This window comes from Typopeltis vanoorti, chromosome 17 (assembly GCF_054136105.1).
Source record: "Typopeltis vanoorti isolate ZY-2024b chromosome 17, IOZ_Tvanoo_1.0, whole genome shotgun sequence".
Classification (NCBI taxonomy): Eukaryota; Metazoa; Arthropoda; class Arachnida; order Uropygi; family Thelyphonidae; genus Typopeltis; species Typopeltis vanoorti.
This window is the reverse complement of record NC_143565.1, coordinates 62,837,729-62,861,228: the sequence shown is the minus strand read 5'-3', so window position 1 is coordinate 62,861,228 and position 23,500 is coordinate 62,837,729. Positions and strand designations below refer to the sequence as shown.

Genomic DNA, 23,500 nt, shown 5'->3' with positions numbered 1-23,500 from the left:
CATACTTAAATCCAAGCTTACGCTGTCTAACATCTCTTCAGCAGAAATGAAAGACTTACATTCCCTGAGACATAACAGTCACCTTATTATCATCAAAGCAGACAAGGAAAAAGCTACAGTAGTAATGGATTTGGCAAATTACAAAAGGAAAATTTCTCTTTTATTACAAGATAGTTCGATGTACCAGTAACTGGATCTTAACCCCACCAACAAGCAACTTAAGAAATTAAACCCCCTTTTAGACGAAGGTATAAGTCTGGATGCAGACACGATTTAAAAACTAAAAATTTATTTTGCAAGAACATCTAGGTTCTATGGTTTACCAAAGATTCATAAGAAAGACACTCCACTTCATCCAGTTGTAGACTGTATAGATTCTCCTACTTATCGCATAGCCAAATTTTTAGGAAACCTAGTGAAATCTCATATTGGCAAGTTCTGCTTGTTTATAAAAAATTCTTTAGATTTCCTGGATAAATAAAAAAAAAGTTTCAATACAATCCACTGATCTTATGGTGTGCTCTGATATAGAATCCCTATTTACCAGTCTCTTAAGGAGACATTGCAGTTACTTTCTGAATCATTTCTACATGATATAGTAAAACTATTCAGTTTTGTAATTCATTCTGGATACTTTGTTTGTCAAAACAAGCTCTACAGCCAAGTGAAAGGAGATGCCATGGGAAGTCAACTCTCCCCCTGCTCTCACCATCTTATATTTAGAGCGTCTAGAAGACATTCTTTTCTCATCTGTACACCCTCAACCTTTGTTTTGGGTTCAGTATATTGACAACATTTTTGCTGTGTGGCCTTACAATAAAGAAACTTGACCAACGCTTTAGCTTCCATTAATACTTTTCATCCATGCATTAAATTCACCATGGAAGTTGAAAGAGACAACAAATTATCCTTTCTAGACATTCTTCTCATCTGCTCACCATCAGGTGATTTAATTACATCAGTGTATTGAAAGCCCACTTTTACTGGATGCTACATTCTTCAGCAATCCATGCACCATCCTTCTCAAAAGATAGTAATTATAAAATCTTTATTTTGACATGCTAACACTATTTGTTCGACTCCTCATCAGTTACAGGAAGAACTCTTAAATATCAAATGATATATGAAATTAAAGGGCTTCTCAGAAAGGACTATATTGTTGATGTTGTTATAGACCTGGTAATGTGGATGGTGGTGATAGTGAAATGTATAGTCAAATAAGCCAAGCAAATAAGAAAAGGGTGGTCATTATGGGTGATTTTAATTATGGCAATATAGACTGGAATGAAGAGATAGCAACTGGAAGTAAAGAAAATGAGTTTCTTGAGTTTTTGAGGGATAACTACCTCAGACAGTATGTAACAGAGGGCACAAGAGGATTAAGGGTCTTGGATTTGGTCATCTCATCGGAGGATGTAATTATCAATGAGGTATCAAATCATCCACCAATTGGTGAAAGCGACCATGAGGTGATTACTTGGGTGGTTGCCAGCAGTGCAAGGACCCCTGTGAAAAAAGGGTATATGTGGAACTACAAGGGAGGTGATTATGAAGAGCTCAGGAGACAGCTTGCAGGTGTAGCATGGAATGAGGAGTTAGCTGGAAAAGAGATCAATGCAGCTTGGAGGATTTTCAAAAAATATTTAGTGGATGCGATGTCTAAATGTATACCACGGGTGAGAAGGTTAAATAAGTTAGGTGTGAGATGGATGAATAAAGAGATTAAGCATGCAATACAGAGAAAAAGGGCATTGTGGAGGCAGCATAAGAGAAGTGGAAGTAACCAATTTCATGAGTTTTACAAAGACCAGGCAAGGAGAGTGACTTTGGTGAGAGTAGCTAAAGAGAGGTATGAACAGCAGTTAGCTAATGAAGCTAAAAAGAATCCTAGGGAGTTCTTTCGATATGTAGCCAGCAAAAGAAAGAATGATTATGGAAGGATGACATTGATTGGAGGAAATGGTATAAAGACAGCTGTTGCAGAATGTGTGGTGGAGATACTTAATGAGCAGTTCATAAAGATCTTTCAATCTTGTGAATGTGACTTCATGGAGAGATTAAGAGCAGTTGATGATGGGGAGGAGAGACTGACTGTAAGTGAGCAAGAGGTGTTTGGGGAGTTGAGTAAACTAGATGTAAATAAGGCTGTGGGACTTGATAATATATCACCGCGTATTCTGAAGGAATGTGCCAGAGTGTTGACACCTGCCTTGACATATTTTTTTAATACGAGTCTTGCACTCGGTCAAGTCCCTAAAGAGTGGAAGGAGGGCAAGATTGTGCCACTTCATAAAGGAGGTGATCGAACTCAAGCATCAAACTATAGGCCTATCTGTGTGTCAGGTGTTGTGGTTAAGTTGTTGGAGAAGGGGAGTGAGAGGCAGGTTTTTTTCGTGCAGAGTTGTGAATGATTGGAATGCCTTGCCTGAGAGTGTGGTGTCTGCAAGGAGTTTGAATGTGTTTAAGACCCGGTATGATGAGATGTGTGTGAGATAAAAGGACCTCCTAGATGAGTCTTTGACTCCATGAGGTCTTGTTTAATAATAATAATAATAATAATATACAATGTTTGTTTGACTCCTACATACCTAACTAACAAGGAAATAGTACATAGAGTTCCAATCCCATACATTTCAGGCGTTGAAGAACCGATTTCCAGAATTCTGAAGAAATGTAATTTAGTGGCTACTTTTATAGCTATCAACTTGTTTCCCCCTCTTCAAAAGATAAATGCTCACTGATATCTCTACCTGGTGTATACCCAGTTTCTTGTGATTGCCATCTATCCTACTTCAGACAAAGCGGACACTCATTAGAAAAGAGAATACAAGAACATCAGTCATATATCGCCTCAGAAAATCTGATAAATCTGACTTGGCTCAATGGAATAGACACAGATGGCAATGTTCTTTGGTCTGAAATGTGCCCACTACATTGTAGTTGTTGGTACAAATTTGAGCGTTTGTATAAAGAGAGTGCTGAGGAATTGCTTCACCACCTGAACGTGAATTTGAATGACTGCCCATCTGTATCTAAAATATGGGATTATTTTAGATAAAAATAGGCAGTCATATTAGAATGTCTTATTAGAATAACACATCATTCCTTTTTTTATAGTTATGATTAGCCTATGTTTCCTCAGTTATAACATTACACTATTGTATCACTTTACGTAGCTCTTTCTATTTTAAATCAATCCATGTTGTTTGCATTCTACCTTGTAATCAACTGTCAATGTCATTGAAGGTGGTCTGTAATTTTCAGACTGAAATATCTGATCTTCTAACCAAATAAATAGTATTACCCATGCCTTGTGTTTTCACATATATAAGTAAAATAAATGAATAGTTTATGAGAAATTCGTGATGCAGCCAAGAGCACTAGTATTTTGATAATGAAATTCACATACCCAACACGTGATAGTGCCACTTTAGCACTTGGTCGTGTATCACAAGCATGTGTTATCTATTCAGATAACACAGACTTCACTTTGTTCTGGAAAGGTTCCAGAGAAAAGTGACTGGTGCCAGGTCATGATCACTGGAATTTTGTGTATAAGGCAGATTGAGGGAATACCAATTTCAGAGTCTAGTAGACAGGAGAAGGAAGAATGATATAATACAGACATATAAGTTGTTATAAATAAATATTTTAATTTCCCGACGTTTTTTATAAATAAATATTTTAATTTCCCGATGTTTCGACCTTCATATTAAGGTCATCATCTGGAGTATACATATATATATACAGAGACAAGCTAAATTACTTTTCACAAGTATGCTGAAGAGACAATGATTTGATCAACGGTTATTCTACTGGCCTGACCTCTAGCAAAAATAAAATACAATTACAATAAATAATGAAGTAAAATAAAATAACTACATCAAAGCTATATTCTATTTAAGACAACATCAAAGAATGTTTTACGTTCATACCATGTTTTGGTGTAATGTAAACAACAGATGCTTTTCCAGTCAATTCTATGTAAAGTGTTCTGGGCATGATGAGAAAGACCAGCTTATTATATTATTATATTATAATTATTATATTTAATGTGTCGTTCATGTTCTTTTTTTTTTTCTGATAGGAATTGTGTGTCCTGTTTCCCCTATATATGGCAAATTACAGGTGCAATGAATACGGTATACTCCAGGGTGGGCCAGCGGATGGAGTGGATCCTTGGATGAGTTGAGTAAGGTCTTTAATTTTGCAGGAGGTTTAAAAGTGGCTTTAAGGTTGTATTTCTGTAGTATTCTGCTTATTTTGTCTGATATCCCTTTAATGTATGTAATGGTTACAGTTTTATTGTAGTCTAGTTTATTTTTGTTTTTAAGTGAGGTCTTGTAAAGAATTTTGTTGATAGTATTTTGGCTGTAATAATTTTTTAGGAAGATATTGCTAATAACTTTTAATTCATCAGTCTTTGATTTCATAGAGGATGATGATGATAATGATATTACTGCTCAAATTTCAATATGTATACACTTATATTCAAGAATATAAAAACCATCCCCACACACACACACACACAAACATTTATACAGTATTATAGTATTTGTGCTAATTTTCTTCATATCAACATTAGGTTCCGGATGGTGCAAATTGTGTATTAGTGGGAAACTTAGGAAACAGAAAATATCCACTTGCTCTTGTTGGTGGCAATTGTTCGCTACAAGGATTTGATCATGATGGCAATGATATCTTTTGGACAGTAAGCTTTTTTTTAATGTTTAAATTAATCATGTTTTAATTGACAATCAAATTTTAATTGTATTTTAATTGATTTATTTCTTAATTTATGAAAAAAATTTCAGCTGATCACTAAGTTAGTCAATCTTTGACACAGCCAAGTAGAGTTTCCCTCCTGGAAAATTTGCTTTTAACCCCACAACCTAAACTTTACTATGATGCTCACACTGTTTTGGACAATAATATTGTTAAGGACCTCAAAATGATGGCAATTGTCTGCCCTCCCCTCCCTGGATGATAGCCTTGGGCTAGCTATTGGTGACAGCTAAGGGTGGCTGCCCACTGATCTTCAAAAAAAGTTCTGGATAAACAGCTTTGCCTACTCCCTTTGGGATAGAGGGCATTAAAAGATTATTTTATTTATATTTATAATAAATGAAATACTTTACACATATTTCATGTATTTTATCATCACAGGGACAAAAGGTTGTACAGGAAGAAATTCTGGTATGAGTAATGCAATACAAAATCTGGATATCCAAAGAAAGTTAAGGGGAGGCCTATATCCACTTCTGGATATAGGCCTCCCCTTAACTTTCCAATTCTGTCTGTCTTTAGCTGATATCCACCATTCCATGTCAAACCTCTGTAGATCATTCCTCCATCTTGTTCTCTAGTGACCTCTCTTTCTCTTGTATCTGCTCATTGTTTAATTTTGTCCATCTTTTGTCTGGCAGTCTGCTAATATGGCCAGCCCATGCTATACAGTACTTCAGAATATCTTCTACTCCAGTCATCTCTCTAGTTCTAGCATTTTTTATTCTCTCCCTTTATTTGTTATGTGGAGAATTCTTCTCTCCCAAGACTCTTTGTGCCACAAGCCACCTGTCTTCCTGTTTTTTAGTTGTTTCCCAATGCCTATATTTAAAGAGCTTTCTTTTTAGGCATATAGGTAAATCTCCTAACTGATAATCTTTATACAGACAAAATGCTTTGTTTAGTTCTGTAATTTTCTACTTATTTCTCTATCTTGTATTTTCTTAAAACTAACTAACTGACTGAGGTAAATATAGTCCTCCAGAGTTTCTATATTCTATATTTATATTTCTATATTTAGATTCATTTGATCTGAATTTGTCATCAATTTAGTTTTGATTAGATTAATCATTAAATCTTTTTTCCTGCTTTCTCTATCAAGGTCAGTTAGCATTTCCAGAATGACTTCGTTATATTTTCTGCTAAAAGAACAATGTCATCTGCAAAACCTAAGTGATTCAAATTTTTTCCAGGTTTTTTTTTTAGCTGTACTGCTGAAGATGAATTAAGTCTTTTTTTTTTTTCTTCCTCAATATATATAATTTGTCAGCAATTTTATTTTTAATATCAGTCTCCTACACACAAAAGATCTCAACACCTAGTGTGGAAAAAAGAGACCAGGAAAAAAAAAAGAAAGGAATTTATTCATGTATTTCTTTGAAGACCAAATGACATTGATGACATTTTTGCACTTCGGAGCCACACAGAACCAGAGCTCTATGCATTTCTACAAAAAATCAACACCATACTTCCACTAGAAAAATAATCATCAAACTGTATTTCCTTTCCTGATGTACACATGATTCGGATTCAATATCCGAAGTATTGTATCCACAATACTTTAGATATTGAAAACTCTAACCACAGGATCCAGTGGAATAATGCCAAGCATCTACATAAACAAGAAAGGAAAAACAAGAGATCTTTTCAAAAAGATCAGAGAACTAACAGGAAAGTTTAGTGCCAAGGTGACAATATTGAAAAGTAAACACAAAGGATATCTTACAGAAGGTGTAGACATCAAAGAAAGATGGAAAGAGTATACAGAAGACCTTTACAGAAAGGACTCCAAAATTACTGAGAAATTTGAAGAGCAGAATTATACACAGGAACCAGTACCAGTGGAGAGTGAAGTGAGGTGGGCACTACAACAGATATCCATTAAGAAAGCACCAGGAGGAGATGGAATACCCATTCAGCTGCTCAAAGCCCTTGGAGAAGAGGCAGTTAAAATTTTAACAGCTCTATGTCAGCAAATTTGGATCACAACTACATGGCCTAGAAAATGGAAAAAATCAGTTTATATATCTTTATTGAAGAAAGGCGATGCAAGAGTGCGAAAATTACAGAACTATAGCATTGATTTCTCATGCAAGTAAAGTCGAACTTAAGATCATTCAGAAAAGACTGGAACCATTCATGAAGAGAGAAATGCCAGATGAACAGGCACAATTTTGAAAAGGCAGAGAAACAAGAGATCAAATTGCCAATGTGAGATGGATAATAGAAAGAGCACAGGAATATCACAAGAATGTCTACCTTTGTTTACTTGACTATAGCAAAGCGTTTGACTTTGTAGATCATGTGAAACTGTGGAATGTGTTAAGAACAATGGGAGTCCCAGAGCATTTCGTTATCCTTCTGAGGAATCTTTATTATGAACAAGAAGCTACTGTCCGAAAAGATTTTGGAGAAACTGAGTATTTCACAATAGGTAAAGGGGTGCGACAAGGATGTATTTTATCTCAATACCTGTTTAACTTGTACAGCGAATACATTTTAAGAATGGCAGGGCTGGAGAAGTCTTCAGTTGGAATTAAAATTGGTGGAAAAAATATTAATAATTGAGGTATGCAGATGATACCTTGCTCGCAGAATGCAAAGAAGATTTTAAGGAACTTATTGTGAAAGTTAAAGAAGAAAGTGCTAAATATGGTCTTAAACTTAACCTCCAAAAGACAAAAGTAGTTATGGCAACATGTGAACTTAATGATCTTGAAGTAGATGGGGAGAAAATGGAACCAGGACAAAGAGCAAAAAGTAAGCTACTAGAACAAATTTTAAAACTTACCCCAACTCAACATTATCAAAGTTCAAGATCGGTACTATCAACATAAGAAGCCTGAATGGCAAAGAAATGGTGCTAGCTGAGGAATTGGATAAGTACTAAATCGACATAAGATGACTGAAACAAAAAAGGCAAGTGAGATCTTTCTGAGCATTAAATACAAAATGTTATATTCAGGCAATGACAATCAAGGAAAAGAAGGACTAGCCATAGTAATCAACACAAAAAAAGAGGCTAATCTTCTTGAATGGCAGTCAGTCTCAAGTAGAGTAATGTGGGCAAATATGAGAATGGGGAACTGGACAATGAGACTTATTTGTGCCTATGGTCCCACAGAAGGTTCTACTAAGGTAGAAGTGGAGAAATTTTTTGAGGCTTTAGAGAAAGCAACTGACACAATAAAAAAAGGTAAAGTTGGCTGTTGTTGAGGATCTAAATAGCAGAGTAGGAAACGATTGTCAGACATACAACAATATTTTGGGTAAATTTGGAGAAATGAGCAAAGCTAATAATAATGACAAATACCTGTTGGACTTCTGCTCAGAACATGGACTGGTTTATTACTAATACAATGTTCCAACATAAAAATGTGCACAGATCCACATGGAGAGAAGAGGCTAGGAATAAGAAAAGTCTCATTGACTATGTTATTGTTGATAGTGATGTTTTCCCACTGGTGCAGGACACCAGAGTGTACAGAGGATTTGAAATTGGAAGTGATCACCATTTAGTCTTGAGCAGGATAAAATTGATTTTCATATTGAAAAGAAGAACATGTAAAAAAGTTTTAAAGCGAATAAAAGTTGAGCAGCTCTCAGATGTGAACTGTAGACTGAAATACACAAATATTATGAAAAAATGAAAGAGTTTGAGAGCAGGAACCAAACCTTCGAGATCCAGTGGGAAGCCCTGAAGAAAACACTGATTGATTCAGCCAGAGATGTATGTGGTGAGATTGTGTGCAAGGATAGAAAAATCAGAACTCCGTGTTGAACACAAGAAGTTAAAGAAGCAGTGAAGGAAAAGAAGAAAGCATATCAAAAGTTCCTGGCAAATAAGATTGTGCTCTTAGTGAATATAGAGACAAATGTAAGAAACCTAAACACTAAACACTAAACAAATAAACATTTGATGATATCAAATATCATCAACTCCACAGCAGGAGTTGATGATATTTGACCAGAAATGCTGAAGTATCGATGTATAAAAGTCATACAGTGGCTGCACTGCATAATTCAGTAGGCCTGGACAGAGGGACAAATTCCAGATGATTAGAGTAGAGCTCTCATAGTACCCATATATAAAAATGGAAATAAAATTGAATGTGAGAATTACAGAGGCATTTCATTACTAAGTGTTCCTGGTAAGATATATGCAGGTATACTTGAGAAACGGTCGAGAAGGATTGTGGAAGAAAAGCTTGGTGAAGAACAAGCTGGATTCAGGCCAAATAGAGGCTGTCATAATCAGATTTTTACTTTATGACAGATAGTTAAGAAATCATAGGAATATAACAAGGATCTGTATTTAAGTTTTGTAGATCTGGAAAAGGCATATGACAACGTGCCAAGAGAGAAGCTATTCCAAATGCTACAGTTATATGGTATTAATTGGGCATTATATCAAGCAATACTTAGTCTTTATTTGAGTTGTAAGTCAGCAGTTAGAATTGAAAGAAGTACAGCAAGATACCCTGACTAAATTGAATAGCTGTTGTAATAGATATGGTATGAAGGTCAGCAATAGAAAGACAAAGACAATGAAAATAGGTAGAATCGTTGAAAATGTCAACTGTGTTGTGAATGGAAAACCTGTGGAACGAGTAAAACATTTCAGCTACTTAGGCACAATTTTTAGTGAAGATGGTAAATTAAATATGGAAATAGACATCAGAATGTACAAAGCTGGTATGGTAGAAGTCAATTGAATAAATTCATATGGAATAAGAGAGAAATTAGTCGGAACACTAAATTAGCTGTATACAAGTGTTCAAACCATTTTTAACTTATGGATCTGAGAGCTGGGTCAGAAGTAAAACACTTGACCAAAGACTAGAGACCGCAGATATGAGAGTCCTGAGCAAGATTAGAGGCCTGAACAGACGGCAATATCATATTAAAAACGAGGATATTAGGAAAGAACTAGACATTGTTATCACCCAGGAATGCGTTAGCAGAGCTAATCTCAAGGTGGTATGGTCATTTAAACAGAATGGGCAAGGAAAGATTAGCAAAACAAGTGTTCTCTGGGAAACGACCCAGAGGAAAACCAAGATATAGGTGAATTGATACAGTACAGAGTGCCTTAGATGATAGAAATATAAGATCTGATAATGCTGGAGTCTTGACAAGTAGCAGACTGATTTGGAGGAAAATTGTAGATAGGAAGTTAGTAATGATGTAAATTTTTCATGTGCTACTATTATATCCTGTACCCCTTGATGGTAAATTTCAGGAATTTGATGATGATGATGCTGAGTTACATTACTTACAGTAAGCTAGGGAAACAATGATTAGATCACAGGTTATTCTATTGGCATGACCTCTAGTGAAAAAAAATAATAATTAAAAATAAATAAAAAAAATAAAAAAATTTAATTATTTAGAAACTACATCAAGCTAAATTCTATTTATGATAACATGAATAAACATTCTTTCTTATAGATAGTTTTCTTTCAGTAACAATGATGTCCTATTTTTAGCATTACAATTGTTATTTTTTATTTAGGATCCTGGATTATCTATAGTCCTGTTTATAGTTACTCTTAGAGAGGAAGGTTCCGTGGGTTGAATATGTGCCTTCCATATGTTTGGGATTTTTAGACCATCATTATTGTTCAGATAATAATCTCACAGGCTTTCTTGAATTTGCATTCATATCATGTTTTGGTGTGATGTAGACAACTAGTGCTTTTCCAGTCACTTCTATGTAAGGTGTTCAGAGCATGATCAAAAACGCCAGCTTCACCATAATTATTATATTTAATGTGTCGTTTATGTTCTTTTTGTCTGATAAGAATTGTCTAGGGAGTGGGTCTTTGGATGAGTTGAGTAAGCTTTTTAATTTTGCAGGAGGTTTAAAGGTGGCTTTGAGGTTGTATTTTTGTAGTATTCTGTTTATTTTATCTGATGTCCCTTTAATGTAAGGAATGGTTATAGTTTGATTGTAGTCTGGTTTGTCTTTGTTTTTATTGAGGTCTTGTAGAGAATTTTGTTAATAGTATTTTGGCTGTAACCATTTTTTTGAAAAGTATTACTGATAACTTTAAATTTGTCTTTCAGTGCATGTTCACTGGAGCAGATCTTCAGAGCCCTGTTTTTTAGAGTATTAATGACACCAAGTTTTTATGTTGGGTATTGGCCAGTATGTGTATTGGTTTCTGGTAAACAGTGAAGGAAAGATTGCCAGAAAGAAGACGTGTGACAAGTGTATCTAGAAATGGAAGTGTGTTCTGGTTTTCAATCTCAATTGTGAACTGTATTATTAATATGCATTTGTGTTGTTTGTTTAGGTGGCTAAAGAATGTGTCTAGTGGCCATGGGACCAGATCACGAAAACATCAGCGTATCTAAACCAGACTTTGGGTTTTAAAGGAGAAGAATCTAAAGTATGTTGCCCAAAATGTTCCATATAAAAGTTAGCAATAGGGGGAGATAATGGCGAGATAAGGGGGAGATAAGGTGAGCCCATGGCTGTGCCTTCTTTTTGTAGGTAGAATGCATTTTGCCATACAAAATAACCAGAACGTAATACATGCGCAAAGAGCGCCGTGATATCTGGAGGGAATTTGTTCTGTAAAAGAAGGATTGTGTCATTGATTGAGATTAATTACTTTAATTACAATTAATGACATTAATTACTCCATACTTCAAGGATATCTTTTTCTCCTGTTTTCATGTCACCTTTATCATCTCTAATTCCTTTTACAGCACTCCTTCCTCCATTTCTGAGCTTCTTCAATTGATAATTTTTCATTCTTGCTTCCAATTGTGAATCAGTAGTGTATTGCGAGATTATATTTCCCAAGTATTTGAATTTTGTAACTTGTCTTAAGCATAAATTTTGACTTTTTGAATGGTGTTTCCACACATTGCCATAGTTTTTGTTTCAGAGATTTTCATTTAAAATTTTTTTGCTATTTCATTTAGATCTGGCTTGTCCAACCCGCAGGCAGCATGTCGCCCAGGACGGCTATGAATTTGGCCCAACAAAAAATCGTAAACTTTGTAAGTTTACGATTTTTTCGCAATTTCTAAAGAGATTGCGACTAAAAATACCATTAATAATACTACAAATATAATTTTAATGTTATTAATTTATAAGCGATGAATTTTTGAATTTAAGATGTTCTTTAGCAATGAGAGATTCATGAAATCATTCTCAAATAATTATATTTATTCAAAATTGCCACCCATGCGAGTAGTTACTTCTCGACATAATAAATGGTACACTAGTGCTCTTGCTTCCTACTTTTACCACGCAAAAGATGTCTCTCTATGTGCACCATGGGTACGCTGGTATGGCTTTCAGTGTGCAATTGTAAACAGTCGAGTTGACACCGAAGAAAGGTGCAGACGTTACGTGTGTTTGTGGTGATTTGGCGAGTAATTTTTTTAGTAGTAAAAATTTGGTGATTTGGTGATTATTAAACCTTGCTTTCTAATTTTCAATCTATTTTTTTTTTTTTTTTAATTCCAACATGGCTTCCTCACGTCTCCAAAGAAAACCGAACCAAAAAAAAGAAAAATTATAGAAGAAGGAAGTATAATAAGTCTAGTTTAATCCTTTATCCAAGTGTGAGCAAACAAAGTTTGTGCCTGAAAGTATCTTCAGGACTGGGGTAAGGTAGTACAACACCGGGAAACTTGTTGCAAAGGTGGAGAAAGATCTCATCACTCCTACCTCAGTATCTCCCATAATGCAAAGCACATCTCCTTGCGGATATGTGTAATGCCATGCATTAAGGCAAGGGCCACTACCCATACTGGTTTCGACCTTTATTGAGGTCTCGTCAGTGGGAGCTAGGCCCAGTAGTGGAGACACCAGGCAGAAGCAATGAGAGGTCATCCCAACCTATAGGAGTTGCCAAAGAGTGTACAACCTTATTATTAGATTACTCCGGATTCAGAGAAAGATGTTGAGAGTTTATTTTTCACTTGGTTAGACTATATAGGTAGAGATGACCTTGCTAATGCTTCTGCCTGGTATTTCCACTTGGGCCTGGCTCCCACTGAAGAGACCTCAATAATGGTCGAAACTAGTCTGGGTAGTGGCACTTCCCTTAATGCATAACATTATACATATCCACAAGGAGATGTGTTTTGCATTATGGGAGATACTGAGATAGGAGTGATGTTAGCTTGCTCCACCTATGCAACGAGTTGTCCGGTGTTGTACCACCTTACCCCAATCCTTAAGATACTTTCAGGCGCAAACTTTGTTTGCTCACACTTGGATAAAGGATTAAACTAAACTTATTATAGTCTAACCAAGTGAAAAATAAACTCTCAACATCAAGAAGAAGGAAGATTGTTCAACGAAAAGTGGACAGATGACTACTTTTTTGTCGAGGCAATCTGCTTAATTTGTAGGGAATTTGTGCCAGTTTTCAAAGACTACAATTTTAAAAGGCATTACACGCAAAAACATGCTGCGAAATTTAGTGCGTATCAAGGAATGTGTCGTAAAGACACAATAGCGGAACTGAAAAAAAGTATCATCTCAGCAAAGTTTTTTAAAAAAAATAACAACTGAAATGGATTCTGTTGTAAAAGCTAGTTATGTGGTTGCAAACCTGATAGCAAAAAAATGAAAACCGTATGCCGATGGAGAGTTTATTAAGCAATGTATGCAAAACGTGGCAGGTATAATTTGCCCTGATAAAAAAAGGGGATTTTTCTTAAATCAGTTTGTCTCACCAGACTATAGCCAGGCTGAGTAACAGTAGAGCTGCTAATTTTAAATGTTATGCTTTGGCGATTGACGAAAGTACTGATGCTACTAATACAGCTCAATTGGCAATTTTTATTAGAGGTATTGATGACGAATATAATATCACTGAAGAAATGGCTTCTTTAGTGTCATTAAAAGACACAACTAAATCAAGAGATTTATACGAAGCAGTGAAAAATACGTTAAAGCAATTTTCTTTGTCCATTGTGAACATATCTGGTATAGCTACTGATGGTGCCCTGGCGATGATAGGTAAAGGAGATGGAGTTTTAAAATTAATAGAAGACGATACAATTGCCTCCAAAAATTTACGTATGACGAAATATCACTACATAGTACACCAAGAAAATTTATGCGCAAAAGCTTTAAAGCTGGATAACGTCATGCAGATTGTCATCAAGGCTGTAAATTTCATAAGGGGCAAGGGATTGAATCATCGCCAATTCCAGGAATTCCTTAAATTTATGGATACTGACTATGGGGACATCATTTACTTTTCGTAAGTAAGATGGTTAAGTCGAGGTAAAATGTTGAAAAGATTTTATCATTTGCGAAATGAAATCAAATCGTTTATGGAATCAAAAACAAAATTTGTGCCAGAACTTGACGATGAAAACTGGCTCACAGATTTGGCATTTTAAGTAGACTTGACCGCTCATTTGAATGAGTTAAACATGCTTCTTCAAGGTGAAAACCAACTGATCAATACAATGTTTCAAACTATAACAGCATTCAAAATGAAACTATGGCAATCTCAAATTAAGGCAAACAATTTTATGCATTTCGACACGTTGGCTAAACATGGTCCTGTGAACAACGAAAAATATGCAGCCTTGCTTTTCGATTTGATACAGGAATTTGAGAACAGGTTTCAAGATTTCCGGAAAAATCATCAATCTTTTGGTATATTTGCGACTCCATTTTCAGTCGACATAAACTTATTACCTGCCAATTTTCAAATGGAATGCATAGAGCTACAATCTGACATTCAACTTAAAGAAAAATTTGATCAGGTCTCTGTACTGGACTTCTATAAGATATATCTTCCCAGAGAAAAATATCCCTCATTTCACAATCATGCCTTATTCATGTCATCGTTATTTGGAAGCAGCTATTTTCAAGGATGAAGCATACGAAGAATAAAACTAGAAGCAGAATATCTGATGAGCATCTTTAGAACGCACTGAGAATTTCAACTACTTCCATCGAACCAAATATCGAAGCATTAATGTCTCAAAAACAATGTCAAATATCTCATTAATTTCATGTTGCTGTCTTGTCTTTTACTTTTATAACAAAAAATTCATGAATTAATGAAGTTTAAATTACTTAAATATGTTAACTATATATTCTATGTTTTTTTGCTCATCAGCTATCGTTAGTGTTAATGTATTTTATGTGTGGCCCAAAATAACTTGTCTTCTTCAAATGTGGCCCAGGGAAGCTAAAAGGTTGGACACCCCTGATTTAGATGGTTAGTTAAAATTAGGAGTTTATCTTCTGAATTTGAAATTAGTACTTGATCATCTGCATAAAGGATTGTATATTTAGCTGTATGTTATTTGTTAGTTTAACTCCATCCTTGACAGTTCTTTTCTATTCTTTTAGGATTCTGTTTATATAAATGTTAAATAGGATTGGGATAAGCCACACCCTTGTCGTCATCATCATCAAATTCCTGATATATACCCTCAAGGGGTGTACAGGATGCGATAGTACTACATGAAAAATTTACATCATTACTAACTTCCTAATTACAATTTTCCTCCAAATCAGTCTGTTAAATGTCAAGACTCCAATATTATCAGGTCTTATATTTCTGTCTTCTAAGGCACTTTTTACTATATCAATCCACCTATATCTTGGTCTTCCTCTGCGTCTTTTCCCTGCCAACCTGGCAGAGAACATTTGTTTTGCTAATCTTTCCTCTCCCATTCTGCTTAAGTGACCATACCACCTGAGATTAGCTCTATTAATGCATTCCTGGATGCTGACAATATCAAGTTCTTTCATAATATCCTCATTCGTTCAGTATCCAAGTAGATACCCAACAGGGTGCACCACGAGAAGATGAGGATTGGACATTAGGAGGTCAGAAGCCCTGGTTGGTTCTCTGCATTCCTTTAAAGGCTATGTGGAGGTCTCCTCTCAGTTATACAGTTTTACCCATAAGCACCCCCATGTAACTCAGCTTGCCTGTATATTTGTATATGCTCCAGATGATGATCTTAATATGAAGATCAAAATGTCGGGAAATTAAAAGAGTTTTTATAGCACGGTTGTAAAGTCCATAATTTCTAAAATGAATGCTGATCACTGTGCAACACTAAAAGAAAGGATATGGAGTAAATTACTTTTTAAATTACTTTTGGAAAACAAATGACTAAAGAAACTCAATTAAGATTACATAACATGACCTCTAAACATCTCTCAAATTTGGGAGTGAAACTTGGATTCTAAAACAAAGAAACAAACAAAGACTAGAAGCATCACAGATGAGGTTTCTAAGACCTCTCCTGGGCCTCACTAGGTTAGATAAAAAGAAAAATACTGAAATAAGAGAACGATTAGATACAAAAAACATCATACAAGAAATAGAAGAATATCAGCAAAATTGGCTACACCACTGAAAGGATGAATAACCTTACGATCCCTAAATTAGCATATAAATATAAACCTAAAGGATGAAGAGACTGCAGACGTCCAAGATTAAGATGGAAAGATCAACTTCATCTGCAGAGCAGGAACAGGACATAAAAAGCCTTGCTGATTTTCATACCAAATTTATTACAACAGTTATTCAATTTAGGCAGGGAATCTTGAAGACTTGTGCTGGATTTATTTAAAAGTATAACATTATCTGTATAAAGTAAAGAGCTGAGATTAACATCTCCAATTTTGATATCAGGTTTAATACTGCTTTCTTTCATAATGTGATCTATTTAAATAATGAATAACAAAGGGGATAATGTACATCCTTGTCTGACACCAGATTTAACATCAAACCATCTTCCTGTACTTCCTTCAATTCTAACTGTTGACTTACAACTCAAATAAAGACTTAAGTATTGTTTGATATAATGCCCCATTGACACCATATGACTGTAGCATTTTGAATAGCTTTTCTCTTGACACCTTGTCAGATGTCTTTTGCAGGTCTACAAAACTTAAATACTGATCTTTGTTATATTCTTGCAATTTCTCAACTATTTGTCGTAAAGTGAAAATCTGATCGTAACAGTGTCTGTTTGACTTGAATCCAGCTTGTTCTTCATCAAGCTTCCCTTCTATAATCCTTCTTAGCCATTTCTCCAGATGAATTCAGATGATTGGAGTAGAGCTCTCAAAGTACTCATACAAAACAGGAAATAAAACTGAATCTGAAAATTATTGAGGTATTTCCCCTGCTGCATAAATCTGACCAGGAACACTCAGTAGGGAAATACATCTGTAATTCACATTCAGTTTTATTTCTCTCTTTGTATATGGGTACTATGAGCTCTACTCCAATCTGGAATTCATTCCTCTGTCCAGGCCTTCTGAACTGTATAAAAGTCTCACAATGGCTGCTCTGCAGCCATTGTGAGACTTTTATACCTCCATACTATATCATTTCTAGTCAAATATCATCTACTCCTGCTGCCTTTCCACATTTCAGGCTTTTGATGAATTTTTCTACTTCATGTATGGATATATATTCCCGATTTCATGCCTGTTGAGTGTTTTTTACCACTGTGCTGTCACTGCTTGTTAACAATATTTAACAATATTTTGAAGTAATTACTCCATACATCAAGGATATCTTTTTTTCCAGTTTTCATGTCATCTTTATTCTCTAATTCCTTTTACATCACTCTTTCCTCCATTTCTGAGCTTTTTCAATAGCCTCCAGAATATTTTGCTGCCTTCCTGATATTTATTTTCTATTATATTTACGGCTATTTTGCTTGCTTCTGTTTAAATATAATAGTTTATTAAGAGGAGTAACATGGGAGTTTTCCTAGAAATAATATCAATATTTATTTTCTGTGTTCTTGCCAAAGTTTTCCCATGACTTTTGTTTAGCTAGTTTTACACAGTGTTTAGCTTTCTTATATTTGTCTCTGTATTCTCTAAGAGAGCACAAGCTGACTTATTCGCCAGGAACTTTTCATATGCTTTCTTCTTTTCCTTCACTGTCTCTTTAAGTTTCTGTGTCCACCAGAGTTCTGATTTTTCTATCCTTGCAGACAACCTCACCACATGCCTTTCTGGCTGAATCAATCAGTATTTTCTTCAGGGCTTGCTGCTGAATCTCTGAGGTTTGGTTCCTGTTCTCAAACTCTTTCATTTTTTCTTGAATAATGTTTGTGTATTTTAGTCTACCGTTCACATCTGAGAGCTGCTCAACTTTTATTTGCTTTAAAACTTTCTTACATGTTCTTCTTTTCAATATGAAATTCAATTTTATCCTGCTCAAGACTAAATGGTGATCGCTTCCAATTTCAAATTCTCTGTGCACTCTAGTGTCCTGTACCAGTGAGAAAACATCACTATCAACAATAACATAGTCAATGAGAATTTTCTCATTCCTTGCTTCTTCTTTCCATGTGAATTTATGCACATTTTTGTGTTGGAACATTGAGTTAGTAATAATCAGTCCATGTCCTGAGCAGAAATCCAACAGGTATTTGCCATTATTATTAGCTTTGCTGGGGCGCAATCCTAGCTTGCCTCCTTGTGGTTCACCCTAGATAATGCTAAATGAGCTAGTGCGACCTTGGCAGCCAGTCTATCCATGGATCTCCTGGCTACTAACTACATGCAGCAATCAGAAGTGAAGAATGATTTCAAGAACCAACTGACTAGAAATCTCGGACGCCAATTCCGAATCTGTCATCGTAACATCAAAGGAATTAGTAAATCAAAATGTGAATACCTTTCAAAATTCCTTCTTGATCAAAATATAGACATTGTAAACCTCCAGGAAACACATGCTGCTACTGAAGAAGACTTGTACAGAAGAGGGAAAATGTGTGGCTATCAGCTTGTAGGAGCAACTTACCACCATGCATATGGCATAGCGACATACATTTGCAACATCGAGCAGATCAAACTTTTTACTGCGTCAAGTGATGATGATGTCAGCCTGGTCTTAACGAAGTTGGGCAAACTAACGCTTGCTAATGTCTGCAAGCCACCAAATGTTCAATGGCCTCAGCAAGTCCTCTCTCTTTTGAGTCACCCAGCTATATATATATGCTGGAGATTTCAACAGCCACCATGAATTATGGAAGTATGTTCAGAATGATGAATGCATCATAACCCTCGCCAACTGGGCTGAGGCCTGCAATATCTACTTGGTCTTTGACGCTAAAGAATATGGCACCTTCAGATCAGCAGCACGGAGAAGATACTGTAATCCTGACCTTTGCTTCGTCACTTCTAATAACATGAATGAACCTCTACCTACTCAAAGAGTTCTCGGTGACTTCCCTCACAGCCAACACTGATGGTCTTTCTTGATGTGGACATAAAATACCTCTTGTCCAATCAGTTCCCTGCCCAAGATGGAATCTTCGAAGAGCCGACTGGGAAAAATATGCCATTGATGTTGACAAGTGTGTTTGTTTCATACCTCCTGTACTCAATAACTACAATCGATTTGTAAGGTTGTCATCCCTACAGCTAAAAACATATCCCTAGGGGCTACAGAAAGAAGTATATCTCTGGATGGAACGAATGGAGTGAACAGCTCTACGAGAAATTTATGGAGAGCAGTTATCTGGAAATCTCAGAAGATCTCCATGACTTGGATGCAGCAAGAACAACGCTAGTTCGAAACAGTTGAGGGAACTGGACCTCTGGCACTCCAGCAGGAAAACCTGGAGTGTATTACGGAAGCTAGGAGGCCCTACAACAATGACTACTAAAAAGACAGATGCCACACCAAACCAAGTTGCTAACCACATTACTAGAATCTCAAGATGCCAACGTGATAGAATTGAAGTTAAACGTGATACCATTGAAGTCAAAAGAGAAGCCAGAGACTTGAAAACTACAAGACGAATCAAAATACACAAGACCCTTCAGCAATGAGGAAATCAACAGTGCACTAGCTGATACAAATATGGGAAAGGCCCTGGGGCTTGACAGAATTCAACTGGAATTTCTTATTCATGCTGGCAAAAATACCAAAAAATGCTTTCCTGTTTCTTCTCGGAAATAATGAACACTAGCGTGTAGCTGAAGGAATTTAAGAGAGCTAAGATCATAGCCCTTCCCAAACCCAGAAAATCAACTGACAACCCACAAAACTATCATCCAATCACACTACTAAGCTGCGCATATAAAATACTGGAAAGACTATTGTACAACCACATAAGCAACACATTCCGATAGAACAGGCAGGCTTTAGGCCCAATTGCAGTTGTGACCATTCTGGTGCTGACATTATACATTGAAGCAGGCTTTCAACAAAATCTAAAAACTTCTGTAGTTTTCCTTGATTTAACTGCTGCATACGACCCTGTCCGGTGAGAGGGCATGCTGTATGAACTAATGAAAGTACTACCGTTCCGAAGAACAATACAACTTGTTAATAATATGCTCAGCAATAGATATTTCCATGTTGCCCTTGGAGAAAATATCAGTAATCAGAAGAAACTCAACAACGGCCTACCACAAGGCTCAGTACTGGTCCCTCTCTTATTTAACCTATACACAGCTGACCTGCCAGATACATTATCTAGAAAATTCTGCTATGCAGATGACATAGCATTAGCCACCAGAGATAGAGAACTAAGACAGACTGAGGAAACACTCACAAACGACCTTGCTGCTATGCATACCTACTTTAAAAAATGGAGACTGCAACCAAACCAAAATAAAACTGAAGTGTCAGCATTCTATCTCAGCAATAAACAGGCACATGACGAGCTTAACATTCAGTTTGGAAATTCAGTTCTACACCATAACAAATATCCTAAATACCTAGGAGTTACACTTGATCGCACCTTATCATATAAGAAACATGCTGAAAACACAGTTGGAAAAATAAGAACTAGAAATAACATCATCCAGAAATTATGTGGCACTTTTTGGGGTGCAGCAGCAACCACATTACAAACATCCGCACTCGGATTGTTTTTTTTTGGTGGCAGAGTACTGCGCTCCAGTTTGGCTCAACAGCTGCCATACGAAACTAATTGACCGCCAGCTTAACACCACAATGCAACTTATCACTGGAACCATAAAAACAACTCCTGTTTACTGGTTCCCAATGCTGAGTAACTTAATACCACCAAACCTATGAAGGCACAATGCTCTACTATGAGAATATGATAAAATACTCAGAAATACTGAATTGCCTAAACATAGCGACATACTAGAGCTACAGCTCAACAGACTTAAATCAAGAAAGCCCCCTCTCCTCGAAGCTAAACACCCAAGAACGACCAACTACAATACCAAAGAACAATGGAAATGAACGTGGAGCATAAATACGAATGCCCAACTCGAAACTTGGTTTGATAGTCATTGTCTCAACATCCCGGGTATGGAACTGAGCCAAAAGACATGGATAACACTGAACAGGATTCACACTGGACATGGAAGATGTGCAAGCTCTCTGTACAAGTGGGGAAAAATTCCCTCACCAGAATGTAACTGTGGGTACCTGAATCAATCATTCCACCACATTTCTACTGAGTGCAGTCTTTGTGAATACACGGGTCAAAGAAACGACTTCTTGGATGCTACAACGCCTGTTATAGACTAGATCAGACATCTTGATCTTAACTTATAAGTGTTTTGTTTGTTGAAAGTATAAGTGTCTTTGTTTTATTCTAATTGTTTGTCACTTTTTACACATTTATTTTGACTTATGTACCTTTATAACTGCATGTAGATTGTCATATGCTAAATAAATAAATAATTAGCTTTGCTCTTTTCTCCAAATTTTCTCAAACTATTTTTGTATCTCTGCCAATAATTTCCTACTCTGCTATTTATATTCCCAACAAGGACCAACTTTTCTTTTTTCATTGTGTCAGATACTTTTTCTAAAGCCTCAAAAAATTCCTCCACTTCTACCTTAGTAGAACCTTCTGTGTGACCATAGGTACAAATAAGCAACATTGTCCAGTTCCCCATTCTGATATTTGTCCACATCATTCTACTTGATATTGCCTGCCATTCAAGACGATTAGTCTCATATTTACTGTTGAATACTATAACTACTTCTTCTTTTCCTTGACTGTTATTGCCTGAATTTTTTTGTATTTATTGCTTAGAAAGATCTCACCAATTTTTGTCTTTTTTTTTTTTTTTTCATTTCAGTCACCCTTATATCGATCTCATGCTTATCGAATTCCTCAGTCAGCTCCATTCTTTGCCATTCAGGCTTCTTATGTTGAAGTACCAGTCTTGACTCTGGTGATGTTGAGTTGGGGCTGTATACACTCAGTTGCACAGTCAACAGCACTTTATGGTCCTTCCGTTACTTCTTATGGAAACTATTTTGCTGTCAATAAGAATTCATACTGGATGTCTACTGTTAACTTGAAATCCAAATGCTGATTAAAAATTGCAATTTAAATGCACTTAATTCCATTAATTTGTCACCCAGAACATGATGGGCAAACAGAAGACACATGGACCTTTTGTGTGGTTGCTGTTTGTTACTGTTTAATCAAAGAAATAATTGCATATTTTCACTTTTAATGTGATATTTTCAAGGAGAGTTAGTTTTGTATGGAAGTGTCAATTTTTTTCCTCCTGGAATTTTTTGAGGTTTTTTATCCTGCAAAACATAAATATTGGCTTTAGATGCTTTAGCACAATGATCAGCTATTAATATAATATGAGAGAAAGAGAGAATAGATTTGTAGTAAAAAGTGCCCTACATTTGCCGCCTGCCTGGTTGTCCAAATGGTTAGTGTGCCCACTCTTCAACCAACAGTTCCGGGTTTGAATCCCACCATGAGCAGGAATGATTGTGATAGTCTTTGGATGGGAGATGAAATTCACTGCCTGATATGAAACAACTGCCACCACCACCCCACTTATTAGAGGCCTGAAGTGGCTTGAAAAAGTTCCATGTTTGGTCTCTAGAGCAGGGTTTCCAGACTATGTAACAAATAAATAAAAAATACAAAAAAAATAAAAGAAAAGTGTACAAACTTTTTTGTGGGTATGGGAGCCACATAAAAAGCAAGCAAGCAAATTTTTAATACTCCAGGTAAGTTATATTAGCTTGATGGAAAATAGTTACTCTTAATTTTGGGCATGTTTCTGATATTCCGTACAATAGTATTCTACTTTCATCTGAGAAAAGGATTAATTTGTCTATATACATATATTAATCCCATACACACACACACACACACACACACACACACACACACACACACAGGAAAACCTTGCTTAATGCGATGAATTAATCCATCAATTAATGCGCTAGGTGTAATCACGTTAAGTGAATACAATAAACAATAGGAATCATTATAATTCATCTAAAAAAAAATTACTGTATAAGTTATATTATAGGATAAAATCATCAAAGTTAATAAAAATCAATTGCTTAAATTTTTATTTAATGTCTAAACATTTGATTGAGCTACTTTAAAAAAAAAAAAATTAAGTAAAGATGTTTGAATCGTGCTCAACTTTTTCATCTTGTCATGGAATTTGCGATAGCTGGCGATCACTTTATCAAGATTTCGGTGGGACTTCAAAGCCTCATTCCATATCAGGATCAGCATCAAACAAAATTTCCTTTGCATGCTCAATATGATTGAAAACTAGCTCAAGTTCTTTTGTAGTTAGCTTCTTAATCATAATATTCTCTTCTTGTTCGTGCTCCTTATCTTCTTCTTATGCATACTGTTCTTCTAGTTGAAGGAGATCATTCTTGCTTAATTGTTCTGAATGGGAATCGAGCAAGTTATCACATCTTCATTATCCAGTTCATTAAATCCATGTTTTTCCAACTGT

At 35.8% G+C, this 23,500-nt stretch overlaps 1 protein-coding gene across 1 annotated transcript in view; it reads left to right on the top strand.

Annotated features, from left to right (window-relative positions):
* LOC150097442 (BBSome complex member BBS2-like) overlaps positions 1–23,500 on the top strand; it is a 539,668-nt gene that overhangs the window by 162,938 nt on the left and 353,230 nt on the right. The window contains exon 5 of the mRNA XM_090406918.1: positions 4,586–4,711. Within this exon, the coding sequence (XP_090263044.1) occupies positions 4,586–4,711 (126 nt within the window). The remainder of the gene's footprint in view (positions 1–4,585; positions 4,712–23,500) is intronic.